A 17220-nucleotide genomic window follows, 5' to 3' on the forward strand; every position below is an offset into this window, starting at 1 on the left:
GTAATTGGTTATATTTGTGCTGGTGATATGTAAACACTAAATGCTGAGTTTCCTTGAACCACAAAGTGATTAAAACTCGGTCAAATCTTCACGTTGCCTGGTTTCTGCGGCTTGCAGGGCGAAGCAGCGTCGTGTTTTTACCGCTGCAGCTCGGGGAAGCTTCCTGCAGCGACGCAGCGCTGAGGCGGCTCCATTAGAGATACCTTGAAAGCATGTGAGCAAATGCAGCCATGTTTGGCCTCCAGAGATGTTTCTGAAGGTCAGACATGTCAGCTGTGTTTGCACAGTGTTTGTGTGTTTAATGTTTGACATTTATTTCTTTGTCCGGTTCTCTCGGTGGCGCAGCTCTTGTCTCATGTGCAAAGAGCTTCAAAAAGAGATGATGCTGCAGGCGGATCATCACAGGCTCGTCTGGGACGCCGACCCTCTGGTGTTTGCTCAGGTGGAAGTGGAGGAAGAAAGAGAAACCGGGTTTACAGCACAAAAATGAGCCAATGAGAAGCTTTTTTCACATCACAAATACAAAGTATTTTTGTTAGTTTCTACTGCAAATATCTTATTGCTCTCAAAATAAAACAAAACTAACTTAAAAGTAACTTTTCAGAAAGAAATATGAGCTTGTTGTTGTAAGTCAGTTATTCCTTAATGTGAATGAAAAAGTTCTGGTTCCTCTGACAGATTATTTCACCGTATGAAAAACATTAATCCTGTGATAAATTAAATAATCTGCCAGGGCAGCTGGTACTTTTTCTTCAACATTTACAATTTCTAAATTAGTTGACAATGATTTTGTTAATCATTCAAACACAATTAATCTGATTGTTTCAGCCCTAAAATATATTCACCAGAAAATAAGCAAAGCATCAAGCAGGAAGTGACTGATTTTCAGCGTCTGAATCACGATTGATTTCTCTCTTTGGAGCTGCTGATTGATGCGTTTGGTTCTGCTGCGCTCTGAAGCCATCGCTTACATTTAACTCTAATTAAACGGGTCGTTAGGGAAACTGACAGCGAGAGGAGCTGAGCTTCATTCACTTTGAAATGATGTTTCTGTTGTCCTACAGCTCCGCGTGTGGAGATGAAATCAATCGGAAATAACTGATAATTTGGAGGTTTAATCTCTGAAAGCCGGTCGTTCAATCCCGCCAATCATTCTGAAGAAAACTAAATAATAATTCTGACATTAATCCCAGAATTTTGACCTTAGCTGCACAATTCTGATTTCAAACTCAAGATTCTGACTTTATTTGCAAAATTTGTCCGTTTTTCTCAGAATTCTTACTTTAATTGCACAATTTTCATTTCGAAGTCAGAATTCTGTCTTGAATTGCAGAATTCAGACTTTTTTCTGGAATGCTAACTTTTTTGTCCTCAGAATTCACTCCAATCTCACAACTTTGACTTTTCTTCAGAATTCTAACTTCTTTTCCCAGAATTCTGACTTTAATCTCAGAATACAAACTTTTTTCTTAGAAATCAAACTTTTTTAGAATTCTGACTTTTTTCACAGAAGAATTCTGAGAATAAAGTCAAAAATATATCTTTTAAATTAGCGCCCCAAACCCCCCTTCCCTTGTTTTCCATCATGATTCCGAAGTGAAAAGTCGCATCCTGGATCCTGTCCTTCTGGGATTAAGGTGGGATTATGCGCAGCAGATATCCTGGACACGCTGACAGAACCAAACGGCCACCACCCGCAGTAATGAGCAACAGCTGATGCCGCGCCATCAACTCGCCGTCCGGCTTTAATCCTGACAAATCACCACCTCGGCGCCTTCGCTCAATCCCTTCTTATCTGCCCGGCCTGCAGATTCTGCAATCCATATCCTCTGTGGCAGGGCTCATTATCTAAAGCGAGCGTTGATGGGGTGTGCTTGATTTCCCCTCTGCGTGAGCTGGCGGGCGGGTGGGGCGGTTTCTGTGTGACCCGGGTCCCGGAGGTGAGCAGTTTTTCCTTCAGGTGTTCATGCAGGTAAGGAAGAGCAGCATGAACACCTGGATGACTGTCAACACAGACAGATCATCAGCAGGAGGGAAAATATGCAGAAATATGAAAGATGGTCACCAGGCAATGTGTGAGGAACAAGCGTTGGTCTGAAAAATGAGACTTTCAGGTCAAAATGATCTTGAGTTGATTCTAAACTCATGTTTTGTTGAAAACTAAAGATGTAATAGCTACAGTAATCTGCAAGCAATTAATATTTATAGTAATTGTTGGTGCAAACTATTGAATTTTCAGGTTGAAGTCTTGTTAGTTTAATAATCCGTGAATAGATTTCTTTTAATTGATTTCCTTCGCATGTGACTGTTGGGAAAAAGCAGCTTCTGTTTGAAATGACAATTGATTTAAAATGGGAGACAGAGATGATGGCGGCAGTCACCAAGGGGACGCAAAGACAGGGAGGGAAATTATGAAAAACACAAAAGACGTCGGTGTTAAAGATCGAAGGGCACTTCAGAGACGGAGGAGCATTACTGTGATCCTGAATAATCACAAAATCAATCAACAGGCCGTAATCTAGAACAACATGACCATGAAATGATTCAGTGACTTCAGAGGGAAAGTAGGACGATCAGAGAGACGAAGAGGAAACACAGCTGGGCTTGAAAAACAAAGAAAAACTTATAAAAAGAGTTTTTAAAAAGCAACAAACGATAAGATGCAAAATCTACATCCATCCATCCATCCATCCATCCATCCATCCATCCATCCATCCATCCATCCATCCATCCATCCATCCATCCATGCATCCATCCATGCATCCATCCATATTTGAGTTAGACCTTTGGAACAAAATAAACTCAGTTTAAATTGTTATCCTCTGGTTCCTGTGTAAAGCATTTCTTCTTCTTGTATTAGTTTTTCACTGTTACTGGTTGATCTGGTTTTCCTTTACTGTTACTGGTTTCTCTCCAGGTTTCACCAACAGGAAGTAAACTGTTTTGTCAGTATTGCTGGCTGTCACTGCGTCTGCTGGTCCATTTGTCTTAAGATGTTCCTTCATTGGACTCACATCCTTGTTGTGGTTCTTGACTCTCCTTCAATCCATTCATGTCACTTTGGAGCGATATGATTCTGCTTAACTGGCATTTTAGGTGTTGCATTAAATAGAAAATAGCTGTTCTCCATTAGATTTAGTGGGACTTCAGCAGGATCAGGGCTAACGGCAGCGAAACTTATCTCACATTAACTTACAGCAGAGAGGAAATGAATGCATGAAGGTTAAAGTGGTCATTGAATTATACAGAAGCTGTCAAGGGCTTCTTATGCAGTGTTGGGTTGTGACTACGTTATAAGATGCATAGCCTGAACTTATGTAAAGATTGTTTTCCTGCCAGTTTTTTTCCTTTTTCTTTCTCTTGTTGTTGTTTGTTTGCAGAGGGACAAGTGTAAAGTGTAAACATATTGTCAGAAAATGCTTTTTTGTGCCTGTATCTTATTTTATTGGTGTGACTTGCTGAATCATCCATTTATTTGGTTGTTTATGAGGTTCATTTAATCAGTATCTGGACTGAATTTAATTGCTTTTCTGCTCAAATGCAGTTTTCTTGTCTTAAATTATCCTTGATGAAAAAAATCTTTACATTTATTTTTTATTTTTTGACAAAATTTCAATCAAGATCTGCTCATTTGCCCACCAGCAGTTGATAACATGACAACTGTTATCAATTATAGCATTTTCCAAAACATACAGATTATGTATTTAACAGTACAGAATCCAACTGGATCCAGATTAAATTAATTAAATCCAATCATCTTGTCAGATTCAGATCGAGGTAATCACTCCCCAAACAATAATACCTTTCAATTTTATACAACACCATGCAAACGCTTTGTCTGCGCTGATGAAGATTCATTCACTTGAATTGTTGGATGCTTGGAACTTACAACATGACCCACTTTATGGTAGCCCAGTGTGATAGACCATCCTACCTGTCTATCTATAAAGAAGATGTCTTCCAAAAAAAAAAAAAAAAAACTCAAATTTTTAGATAAATTTAGAAATTTTGCAGAAAAGAAAATGATAAATTTCTGAGTTTGAGAAGTTGACAATTTGCTAGAAAAAAAACTAATTTTTAAATTAATCTGAAGACATATCTAGAAAAAACTGAAATTACTGAGTTTCCAGTCAAATTTTATCAACTTTTGAAAATGTTACGAGTTTCAAGTCAAAAGTTTTTAACGTTCAGAGCTCAGATATTTCTGAAATTTATACCAAAAAAATTTCTGAGTTTTTTCTCGCAAACTTTTTACTTTTTACTCTTATTTAATTTAGATTAATGTCAAAATTTTGACTTTTTTTTCTAGCAAATTTTCAACTTTTGAAACTCATGAATGTACAAGTTTTTCAGCAGAATTTTCTCTTTTTTTCTATCTATAACACGCCGTCGAACCTGAAACAGTTTGAAGACAGTGCCGAAAATGTGCCATCGCCTCGGGGATTTTTCCGACCTCTTTGGGTCAAAGTTTTGACAAACCAGCGGCGATGTGCCGCCTCTGTCCCCCGGCAGCGTGCCTGACGTTCTGTATGCCTGCTTCAAGGTGGAGGTTAAGCAGATCCGATACATGTGATGAATATCCAATAAGGCGCGTTAGTTATTTATTTATCTCAACCTGGAACGCTTCCCTGCTGAGTTTCATTTTAAGCTTCTGCAGAGGGAATGAACACTCACAGCTTGTCCTGCTGTGCATCTCAATGATGTGAAAATATTTCCATAGTCACAGGAAGTGAGGTTGTGATGCATTCACTGCCTTCGCTAAAAAAAGAGCAGCATTGGGTTTGCTTGAAGAGTTTAGTTTGCTGAAGTGTTGGCGCTGCCTGGGGATTTATGTACTTCTCATTTCTGCGCGTTAGGGCGATGGATAGAACGGAAAACTCAGACATTTTCTAGAAAAACCCTCTGAAATTTCTGAGTTTGAAAAGTCAAACATTTGCTCAATAAAACTTGGAAATTTTGGTCTTAATTTCAGAAATTTTCTAAAAAAAAACTTGAAAATTTCAATTTCAAAAGTAGAAAATTTCTGAGTTAAATCTCAAAATGTTTTTGTTTTTTCCCACTAAATTTGTGAGTTTTTACTTTTGAAAAAAGTAAAATCTCCAAGTTCTCTCTAAAAAAAATTCTAAACTTAATTTCAAAAGTTCTGTTTTAGCAAACATTTGATTTGACTAAAATATTGAAATTTTCTTATTTGAAATTTTCTTATTTTTCCAGGAAATTCTTAATCTCAAAATGTTAGTTTTTGTTCTATTTTTTTTTCTTTTTTTTCTTCTTCAACATTCTAATATCAAGATTTCTGACTTTTTGTTCAGCTTATCTTTTGACATTTTAAATTCTAAAATGTTGGGGGTTTTTAAAATTTTGAGATTAATCTAGAAGTTTATGACTTTTTCCCTGCAAATTTTCTACTTTTTCAAACTCCAAAATTTTCCTTGTTTTTCTAAAAAACAAAAAAGAAAACCTGCTGGGATTAATCTCAAAATATTTGAGATTTTGTCATGTTTTTTTCCTATCTGAACTGACCATCATAATTCCTTCACAGCGTGTTCAGATATTGCCATCTTTGCTGGTTAATCATGTGGACTCCATTAAATCTTCAGCTCTTTATTATGGGATATTAACGTGTTGATGTGTAATCTCTTCTTCTGTCATAAAGTTACGTCTGTAAGTTTTGTCGTTTTTAAGGTTGCAAGAAACAAACCCAGGATATTTTAGGTTCTGCATGGCTGCTTCAGCTGTGAGACAGGAGTTTTATCTCCAGTCCAGATGGAGATATCTGGGTGAGGAGGTCACTACGCCATCTTTGTGCCTCTGTGGAGGAAGCTGTGTTTTAGTTTCCTGAACTATTTATCTTCATGCAAAAATCCCACCAGCTCAACTAAGTCAGGCAGAGACGGGAAAATAAAAGGAAGTAAAAGCAAACGGAGATGAATCGCTCACTAAAACCCACTCTTACAGCAGTCAGAATCCATTTATCTGTCGTGTGTGTGTGAGCTGCTGTAAATCACTTTCAGCTGCTGAGGTTTACGATTCCATTTTGTGAAATATTATTGTTTCCTCCGCTGCAGATCAGGTGAGAATAAAGGACGACGGAGGTGAAAAGGAGAAGTGAGTGCTTCTGTCTGTGAATGCAAATCTGGACTCAGTGCAGATAAATCAGCTGGTCAGATAATGTAGAACTGGATGAAATCGGCTTATCACGGGTGGCATTTATCAATATTTATGCTGGCAGGAGGGTCGCGGCAAGGACGACGTACCATTTTGTTAGAGAGAAGAGAAAATATACTTTATTCTCTCAGCTTCTGACCTCCAGAAAACTCTCTGGGGATTGTTTGTGCAGGAGTGAAATATTCAATTTCAGTCCTAAAATGTGTTTTTATTGGCAACCCAGTACAAAATAAACCAAAAATATTCTTCCTCTAAAAACTTGAAAAATCAATTTTGTCCAGTGAGCCCTTGCTGGCTGATGTGGCGCAAAGAAGATTCAGATTTTTCTAACTTTCTTTTTCTGGAAAATAAATGACAAATACAGCAAATATTTTATTTCAGGGGTTCCTTCTATGAGTTGCACTGCAGATTGCAATGGAATAGAGTCATAGTGTAAGCAGAAAAACATCTAAAATGATGAGAAGAAAGCTTTGTTATCAGGACCTGACATGAGACATAGACTTGTTTCAAACACCTGCTACTGATAATAATTTGATCATGATGTGTTCAGATCAAGTTCATCAAAAATTTTATAGTTTTCTAGCAAATTTTTGACTTTTTAAACTGTTTCTAAAAATTTACTTCAAAATCAGTTTTTTTCTAGAAAATTTTGGATTTCTCAAACTTTTTTTGCATGAGATTCATTGCAAAATTTCGAAGGACTTCTTGCAAACTTTTGAGTTTTGAAACTCAATTGAAAAGTTGAAAATTTGCAATAACAGAAACAATGTTTGGTAGATTCTGCAGAGAAATATTCCTGAAAAACTTTGAAATGTATGAGTTTCTAAAGTCAGATTTTTGGAAGTCTTTCTCTACAAAGTTTTGCAGATTAATCTCAACATTTCAAATGTTTTCAGATTTTTGACATCAATCTCAAAATGTGTTTTTTCTAGCAACTATTTGGCTTTTCAAACTCAGAAATGTTTTTGATTTATGGCAGAAATTCACTCCTCATTTTTCTACCTCTAATGGCCGTGATATGCCGTCGTAAGACGCACATCCATGACGAAGTTGAAGCTGCATCCCTCTGTGCGTCACCGCCGCGCTGACATTTCACCGGCTCAAACCACCCGAGGGTTCCCGCATGAAAACAATCTCCTGCTTCGTGCTGCTTCCAGCTATTTTATTATGTCAGCTGTGTGGAGCTGCATGTGCGGTTATTTTTACCTCCTGTCCGTGTCCTCAGGTGTGCGGCGCTTCCCAGTGGGTCAGACGCGTTGCGGCTGCTGCTCGGTCACTCATCGTCCTCTGGCTACAAAAGCAGAAGCTTTCACACAAACTGCAGGAAAGACTGGAAAACTTTCCCTCAGACGTTTGTTTCTCTGGATGTTTCTGTGTTTGTGTCTACAGTGTGAGAGAAAGTGGGTCAGCCAGCTCGCCCTGGTTCCTGCTCACTTGAACCGATAAATCATATCATTGCGCTGCAGATAGAGTTGGTCCTCTGATGTTTTACGACCTCGGAAATGTTTCTAAAAAAACGCAAAGGAAAAAGGTTTTTCCCCGTTTATCTGAACAATGACGTGTTGTTCTCAGCTAATAAAAACTGTTTAAATGACCAAATACAGCTACAACCAACAGAAGCTGCTACACTGGCTGTAGCCTTGAATTGATTTTTTTTTACAGCAACTCAGTTCATGAAATTTCTTCTAACAAAACCGACCATTTATAATAGAAGAATTGAACTATTTTCCATTTAAGCTTCTGGTTTTAGAGCATCTTGTTTTATATTGAAGGGGAACTATTGTGTAAACTTCACATTCTACATGTTTTATGATTCCATTTGGGTCTCGGCAACAACACCCAAACGTTTTTAGTCATAAGTTAAGGTTTTTTCGTGTCTGGAAAATGAGCTGTTTTCAAAACCTCTGGCTTAAGTCACATTGGAAGGGCACAGCCGTTACCTAGCAACCTGAACGGACTTCCGCACGTTACTTAGCAACCTGAACGGAGTTCCACACGTTACTTAGCAACCTGAACGAAGTTCCACACGTTACTTAGCAACCTGAACGGAGTTCTACACGTTACTTAGCAACCCAAGGAGCTCCTGAATGTTTGGTCAGCTGGTTTTACCGCTGTATGTGCCGTACAATGGCTGCTGGAGAGGACAAGTATAGAAACCACTTGCTGCATTCTTGTTGGTTATGCAGGTGGCTCCACTAATGCATTTCAAAGATGTGAGGTTGCATAATTGCACATGCTATTATCTACTTAATTTACCTTTGGGATCAATAATCAATAGAGTTTGCTTATTTTTTAATTTCTATTTAATATGTTTACAGCCATTTTTACTTGTGAATGTAAACGTTGAGTTGGGGGCGTGGCTTATTTGAATTTAAAATGACAAGACGCCCATTAAAAGCATAATCTGAAAGGAGCAGACTAGATGCTCATTATCTAAGAATGATTTTGTGCAAAACTTTGTAATGAACATGTTTTTATAGACCATAAACCTATACTAACCTGTTCAAGGAAGCATAGTAGGTCATTTTTAACATAATTTCACCTCACATTGTTTGTATTGGCGTTCAAAAATCAGGTATTTTAGCTTCTGTTTCACCTTTAACCTGTAGAAGGCATGTGGCTGAGGCAGAAAAAGCAAGTAAGTCACTTCAAAAATGATAAGTGTGAAGATTTTGGGTAGAGGAAGAAAGGATTCTTAGTCTAAACGCACCAGCAGAGTGTATGGGAATACTGGGCCACAAAGCTTTTTAGTCAGATCAAAGCTAATCCATATCTGTGGGGAGAGGACTTGGTAAAACCCTCCACTGTCAGTGGGAATCCTCTGCCTTCCTCTCCGTCTGTTCCGTCTTCCTCAGCGCTTTGTGAAACCGGTTGGACTTTTCAGCACCTTTTCTCTACTTCGAGCTGGTGTGGAGAAACTAGGTCAGCCATGGAGGAGGAGGTGAGCGGTCTGGCCTCCAGACTCGGTTAAGGAGGGAGTGTTTTGCCTCCAGGGAGGCAGAGGATGGAGAGGCTTGAGCAGCTGGAGCCGATGCCACTCACGAGGTATTGACCTGGCAAGCTAACGAGGATCCGCTCAACCCTTGGTGCTGAAGTCTTTACTGGCTGCAGGCATCGTGGCTCCTATTTAACACAGAGGTTCATTCCCACCAGCCCTCTTTAGTCCACTTTAATCCGACTCTAGAAGCTCCGGTTCGTTTGTTGAGGTGTGAATGTGCAATCACACCAAAAGATTGAACTGTGGTCTGCCTACAAACTTCATCTTAGTTTGATTAATGCGAAGTCTGGTGCGGTTCGAATGCATATGTGAACGCCAAGCAGATCAGATACCGCTCCAAAAGCAGGAAGTGGATTACAGTGCAGGGCATTCTGGGTAAATATGACCAAAACAAATGCGAGAGTCAAGATCTAGCTGGAGAAAAAGACAAACGAGAAATCCTACAAAATCTGAAATCTGTTGTATTTTTGTTTGTATTTTGTGAAGAAGCTTCTTAAAGAGACAAAAACTAATAATTTTTACAGTATTTTTTTAACGACTGAAGGTGAAATAGTTACTAGATTCTGATATAAAATGACCTTCTGTGTCTGGAAAACACAAAATGTCGCCTCTTTAAGAGAGAGCGACTTAACTAATCTGAAGCAGTGTTGGGAAAAAAGCAGGCTAAAATTCATGATGTGTTCTTCTTGTATCAATGCACAGCTTTTCCATTTTGCTCCGATGTTTATCGAATAAATTGTTATGAAATGTGAGATGGTATACTTTCAGTATTCAGGGAGGATTTGAGTAGATATTTGATGTTTTTTCTGGTCCTGTTATGTTTTTCCATCCAAGGTCGAGTTTGATCAGTACTTAAATGGACCTGGCCAGCAGGACTGAATGATCTGCTCTGAACATGTTTGATGTGAAACCTCTTCTTATCTCTGTCCTGCTGCATCAGTGTCCCTACGGGGCGCCATGAGAGCTGTAATTACCTGAGATCTTGTTTCTGATAAGGGACACCGTCGCTCAGTATTGTGGGACAATCAGTGGTCACCTTTTTCTATTTCTATCATCATTTCTCTCCATCTCCCTTCGTCCTCTCCCGCTTTTTACGCCTGAAGGGACAGCGTCTCTGTCATGACGGCAGCGTAGAGGAAAAAAAAGATAGAGAGAGAAGAAACCTTCTCGTTTTTCTTCCTTTTTTTCCTCCTCAGCAGTTTTCACACTCGACAATTTGGGCAAAGAAACAAAACGTAACGGCAGCTTGGCCCTGTTTGGTATTCATTGTTTCCACGGTGGTATTTTGACAGGGCTTAATCATCTGTAAAAGCAAACTATTGCTGCTTCCGTTTGATTTAACGCTGTGGACGTAATTCTGCAAGAAGAGTCGGATGTAGAAGGAGGGGTTCCTGGAGAGTTTGGCCTGAAGGAGAAAAAGGAAACAGCCACAGTCGAGACAAATACTGAAGGATCTCATGAATACGCTGCTGCTGCTGCAGTCACCTGCTGGATGATACATACATCGTCTGCATCAAGAGTGCCAGTTGTTTCTCACATCTAAATATAGGGCTGCAACTAACAGTTATTTTAGAAAACAACTTTTCTATCAATTATTCTGACGATTAATCGATTATTCTAGCGATTAATCGGATACAGATCTTCCATGTTTTTATGTCTTGGATGAATTAATTAATTGGGTATCAAAAAAGTTCCTAATATGAAATTTCTACTGACATAATTTAACCGGGTGAAGCTAAACTGAAACTTGAGGAGTTTTGTGTAGAACAGATGTACAGGCTTTTTTTTTTACATTTAATTCCTTTTTACCTTAAATGCAAATTGCATTTATTGTTCAGTTTTGGATTCTTTGCTGCTCTAAATGTGTGTTGTTTTTTTTTCTGCAAATGACATCTTTTCGTCTGCAACTAACAATTATTGTAGAAGTTGATTTTTCTGCCAATTATTCTGACAATTAGTTGATTAATTGGATATCAATTTGGCACTTTCTGCATATTTTTATTATTGTTGCCTGTTTTATACAATATTAGAAATACATAAGGACATGCAAAAAAAACAAACAAAAAAAATTTAATTCCTTTTTAAAATGATAAAATTAAAATTTTAATTCCATAAATTGCAATAACATTGCATTCCTTTAGCAAACTCTTGATTATTTGTCATAGAAATATCCACCTGCAGCTTAAAAATGGTCAAGCATCAGAACAAAAAGCTCAGCCCTTTTTGCTTGACTTAACTGCCGTTCAGTTTCAGACTATCTGTTAATTGTTTAAGGTTAACTGATGTATAATTAAATTGCAGAAAGTGCTTAATAGGAGTTATTTTTTTGTTTTTTTACATAATTTGAAGTTAATTTTAATAAATGGTGCAAATGAAAAGCATTGTACGAATTTGAATTCATTATGCGATTAAATTATTTCTTTCTCATTATAACAAGCCTTATTGAGAAAGGTTTTTATTTCACCTGCAGTTTCTAAAGACTGGTCTTTCTTCTTCGTCTGTTGCAGATGGAACATTTCGCCAACTGAACGGTTTTGGTGACAGTAAAGTTGAGTAGCATCACAACCTGCTCTGCATCGAAACTCACCAAGCTACTGGCTGCTGGATGCACCTTTCCAACATGGAGACTCTTTCCCAGGACTCCATTCTGGAATGCCAGATCTGCTTTAACTACTACAGCCCCCGGCGGCGGCCCAAACTCCTGGACTGCAGGCACACCTGCTGCTCCGTGTGCCTGACCCAGATGCGCAGCACCCAGAAGGAGATCCGCTGCCCTTGGTGCCGCGGCGTCACCAAGCTTCCCCCCGGCCTGTCCGTCTCCCAGCTGCCAGACGACCCGGACATCATCACTGTCATCGCTATACCTCACGCCTCGGAACATACGCCTGTCTTCATCCGCCTCCCTAGCAATGGTTGCTACATGCTGCCGCTGCCGGTCACCAAGGAGCGGGCGCTCGGCCTGCCGGGAGACCTGGGTTGCCGCTTTCTTCCCGGTGGCCAGCAGAAGGGCATGACGGTGGTGACCGTGCCCGAACAGCAGCCTCTGGGCCTGGCGATGGACCTGGAGGGCGTCGGGCTGGACGGCAGCGAAGGCGAGAGGAGAGTTCCCGGGCCTGTTGGAGGAGGAAAGGGTTCCACATGGTCCGGCGTTTGCACGGTTATTTTGGTGGCGTGTGTGCTGCTGTTCCTGTTGGGAATTGTGCTGCACAACATGTCCTGCATCTCCAAACGCTTCACTGTCATCTCCTGCGGCTGAGGGAGGTCGATTTGACCTCCTGCGGACCTCCGCCTCCTCCTCAGTGGCCCAGACTCTTCTGAGGAGTGGAGACAAAGCTTAACATCACAGAAAAACCAGGCAACGACGGAGCAAAGGGGAGTAGTACTGATGAGGGAACGAGGGCAAGAAGGAGATTTACAAACTGTCTTTCAACATTGTTTGTTGTTTTCAATTATGAAAACTGAAAATGGATATTTTCCACCAGCTGTGTGTTGGTTCTAGAAACTGCCACATCTTTGTGTTTTCTTCAAGAACGTTCTGAAAGTTGTTTTTAGACAGCTGATTGTGTTTTCCTAGAGTGATGTAGACACCCATTACACTCGAAGTGACTGGAACGCCTGTTTGCTCTGTGGTTTGTAAAGGTTCATCAGTTATCTGTGTTTTTATCGGCCATATTGAGGCTTTGAGCGCTGTCTTAAAGGTGACCTATTATGGTCCCTTAACAGGTTAGGATAGGTCTATGGTCTGTACAAAATATGTTTGTTACTGTTTTTTGCACAGTCACTCTTAGATGATGACATTTTAGTCTATGTTGAGCTCCTTTCATAATGAGCTGTTTTAGGGCGTCTTGTGACTTTAAATCCAAATAAGCTGCTGCTGGCCACGCCCCGTAACTCAGCGTTTACACTCGCACAAGAAAATGGCTGCAAACAGATCCGCAGTCATACAACCGTACATATTTGAAAAGCAGAAGTGGAGCCTCCTGCACAACCAATAATAATGCAGCAAGTGGTTTCTGGATGGTAAGTTTTCCAGCAGCCATTTTACCAATGCAGTGATAAAACCAGCTGACCAAACATTCTGGAGTCCAGCTTGGTTTGTAATGTTACTTTCCAGAAGGTTTAAAAAGGGTTAATTTTCCAAACACTAAAAAACATCAACTTGGGATTTTTTTAAGCACTTATGTTTTTATAGAAGCAATTGAGACCCAAATGAAAGCGTAAAAGCATGCAAAATGGAAATTTTGCCTTTAAAATCCAGAACCTGAACTGTTCCCTGACTCGGTGGGAATAAACATCCACACCTTCCCATTTGATTTTCTTTTTTTTCTGTATAGGCTGAATTGTTGAGCAGTATATTGTACAGCTGAACTATATACAGCTAGCTCTGAGATGCTTTAGGATAGTAAAAGTGTGAATTTTTGTTTAAATCAGCCAATTGAAGTTTTTTTTATTGCTTTACTTATATTTTAATTAAAAACCTTTGTTTGTTCAAGCCTCACAAATCTCAATGTTTTTTTTGTGTGTACTGAGTTTTGGCTTTTAGATTGCACCAAACAAGCGTTTAATCCTTGAAAGCTTCTATCCTTCAACCTTTGGATCCTTCTTATTTCTCAAACCTTAAATTCTCTGGCATCAGTCAATTATTTCCAGTTTTTATCTAACAGAAATCCTATTTTTCACAGCTGACTGAACTTAATAGCTCACTCCTTTTTTTGTTTATCCTTGGGAATCTCTTTTTTCTTCAAATCTTTATGGATTTATTGTCACAGAGGTAATTAACATTCCTCAGGGGCCAATTGCAGCTAGCTTTTCTGCAGCATGCCACTTCGGTTAAGTACAGCCAGCAGCAGCAGCGCTTGTTAATGAAGAGCTCCACATGCTTGGTGTTTATTTCTTTACTCTAAGGATCATTGAAGGGTTTTGTTTATCTCCAAGTGCCTAAAGACTGGACCAAATTTCTAAGATTCTCACTTTTCCTTTCATTGTCATTGTAGATTAATATTCTTATCTTACTAAAATTATCAAGCAGGTTTTGGTTCTATTTTATAGCATATTGAGCTAATTTAAAGCTAAAGTTAAGGTTTTTGTTTTACACAAATGCAAAACCCCACACCATCCACAATGAAGGAGAAATCTGAAAATAATTTATGAAATCAAACTAGTTCACATTCACACTGACCAAAGTTACCGGTGCTAATCACCGCTAAGCTGGACATGAAATCATTGGTTGCTTAACATTGAAATATGTAAATCTGGATTTTCAGAATGTTGATAGAGGAATTCCTGGAGTTTCCTGTTCCTTTGGTTTAAGTGACGTTATTGATTTTTAAGTGTTTTTTTTTTTTACAGCTGATGTTTGAAAAATCATTTGTGGAAAATGTGAACATCAAAACAAAGTTGCAGCTTACTTTCATGCTTTACAAGAAGGCAACAGATTCTTTCAGTTTAGGTTCTGGTATTAGAAACCTAAACTGAACTTAAACATAAGAAATTTATAATTTACTTTCTATATTTCATATAAAGCCTTTTGTAACTGCTAAATATGTTCCAGTATTTGAATATTCTGGACACGTTCAGCACCGACTGTGCTAAGTGAAGTCTACTAGCATGTTGTCTGGACAGAACAGCCAAACCTAAACCTTCCCCTCTTTGTTCAAACCCCGGATCCTGCAAATCCTTAAATTTAGAGAACAAAGTCATTTAAATATAGTTGAAACCAGAAGTTTACATACACCCGGGGTTCCCAAACCTCTGCATGCGATGGCCCAAACAGCATTAGCTTCTGGCAGGGGAACCTCTTATTTTAATCATTTTTGCATTTGTTTAGCATGTTTAATTGGACATGAGGTCTTTTCCTCATCCATATTGCGCTTGCTGTCCTAGCTTGAGAAGCAAAGTAGCTTCGCAGTCAATCAGAAACATGAACAAAATTATTCTGACTCATATTTTGTAATAATAATTGAAGACCAGATTAGAGTTTATTATTTAATTCAATTCAGTTTATCTTTATACGGAAGCAGCTGCTACAAAAAGGCTGGAAGAAAATCTGGAGGTAATTTTACTTTCTAATATTCTGATTTACTTTCTACCATCCCATCCTCAGAGTCAAACATAGCTTGCTGCAGTTTCCAGCCCTCACTTTCACTGTAGATCATTTGCATTTCTCCCATATTCGAGCTATAAAAGTCATTTTTCCCCTCATATCTCTGACACGCAGCATTACTGTAAATGCTTTTCAGAGGAGCTGTTTTCCTGTGTCACTGTGTTATATGAGCACCTTTGAGTATGTATCCTGGATTTTCCACATAAGCTGAGCAGAGGTTGTCATCCCGTTAAGCCCGGCAGAAGATCAGACTGCTTCTTCGTGCTGCGGAAGGGGAAGAGAGTTAAAAACAGTGATGGTTCCTATTTGTAGGAGGCAGTGTGCATCCGAGTGAATAAATAGGTATATCAATTTTTCAGTGAACAGCCGCATAGTGTTTCTGACAACTTAAAACCTAAATATTTGAAAAGATCAGAAGGAAGCGTTGTGTGTTAACGCGAACTGTGATGTGTCAGGACAGGAGACCTGTTTCTAAACTGTTTCAAAGGAGTGTGAACTCGTGACTTAAGCTGCTTTAACAAGAACACCGTGTGTATTAAAGGTTAGTTTCCAGATTCAGGCTAGAGAGTTTCTTTCAAGCCAGGCACATGAGTTTTAAAGAATATTTGTAAACCTTATTCTGAAAGTGCAAGTTAAAAGTTCTTCCTGATGTGTATTCATTCTGAGTACTGCAAAATTATTCTCAGTTACAATTCAACTTTGAAGGAATAACTTATAAAAGAATGAAATCAATGCCATGAAGACCACAGATACAGAAAATGTCGAACCAATTGTTGCTAATTGCCACTATGTTGAGAATAACTAACAAAACAGACACAAATCAACAGTTGCTGTTTGAAAACCAAGTCATTTAAAAAAACAAATCTCAGGCTGCTATGTGCTGGACCGTCTGGTGGCCATATGCATTCATTTTTACATTTCTTTTCCATTTTATAGGTAAAAGAAAAATGTTCAATTCCAGCTCTGCAAGAAAAAATTCAGTGCGAAACGATAGGAATGAACTGTAGTTTGTGTGAGCGATCTCTGCACTCTGGTGGGATTTGAAAGAAAACAGAATCTGTGAAACAGAGAGAGGTGCATTGGGTGAAAACAGAGAGAAATGCTTACGTTTTGATATGTAAATTGTATCTGTGGAGGAGAAATTGTGAACATGAAAGTGGTTTAAATCAAAAAGGTTTCTGGATATTTCACAGGGTTGGAAACTAGAGTGTGACATCATCACCTTCTGAGAGGAAAAAAGACATCAAACTTACAGTGGGATTGTGTAAAAGCAATAAAAGTTATTTAGATACTAGATTATTCTGATAAAGTCCAACTTTCTAAAACTTCCTAAAACTTTAAATGACGTTTCCACTTCAAAGAGGGCTGTGTTTTTCTGTCTACTATTGCTAAAATCCCTTTGCAGTACATGGGCTAATTCTCGTTTATGTTTTAAAATTTCATAAACAATGCAGAATGGATCAATAATGCACATTACAGGGCCCCATTTCCTATCGAGCAACACTTTCTGATGGGTTTTGTTGTTTGTTCTCCATTGTTATGAAGAGGAGCAAACCAACAATCAGCATCTAGACGAGGAGTTTGAATTATAAAAATGCCAAAACGCATCCAAAATAGCTTTTCTGTTGGCCACAGAAATAATAATTATTTTTCTACTGTGTTTGTGCAACCATTTCTGCTTCACAAACTGAATGCAATCAAATTGAAAAATGGCACCATCAGAAAAATTACCCTCAATCTCTGCAGCTGCTAAATGTGAGAGATGTGAAAAAGCAATTTCGGTGCTTCAGGTGTGGATATAATGACAGGTTAATTAGTCGGTGTGTGTCAGGTTCTTGTATTTGTTCACCTGCGACCCTCAGTAACTGATGGTTGGGGTTGTGGGGCTGGCAGAGTATGAAGGAGCTCATTTCCATCCTGACAGCATGTCAGTCTCTGCTTATGAGAGGTT

General features: G+C 38.9%; 1 protein-coding gene across 3 annotated transcripts in view; it reads left to right on the plus strand.

Moving 5' to 3' along the window:
* Positions 1 to 13668, plus strand: part of rnf152 (ring finger protein 152) — a 31486-nt gene extending 17818 nt beyond the window's left edge. For all 3 annotated transcript variants that reach the window (XM_055059363.1, XM_055059362.1, XM_055059364.1), the window contains one exon: positions 11674 to 13668. In XM_055059363.1, the coding sequence (XP_054915338.1) occupies positions 11772 to 12422 (651 nt within the window). In that variant the 5' untranslated portion in view covers positions 11674 to 11771 and the 3' untranslated portion in view covers positions 12423 to 13668. The remainder of the gene's footprint in view (positions 1 to 11673) is intronic.
* The last annotated feature ends 3552 nt before the right edge of the window (positions 13669 to 17220 follow it).

The sequence above is a fragment of the Poeciliopsis prolifica genome, unplaced genomic scaffold, assembly GCF_027474105.1.
Source record: "Poeciliopsis prolifica strain line A6 unplaced genomic scaffold, Auburn_PproV2 SCAFFOLD054, whole genome shotgun sequence".
Lineage (NCBI taxonomy): Eukaryota > Metazoa > Chordata > Actinopteri > Cyprinodontiformes > Poeciliidae > Poeciliopsis > Poeciliopsis prolifica.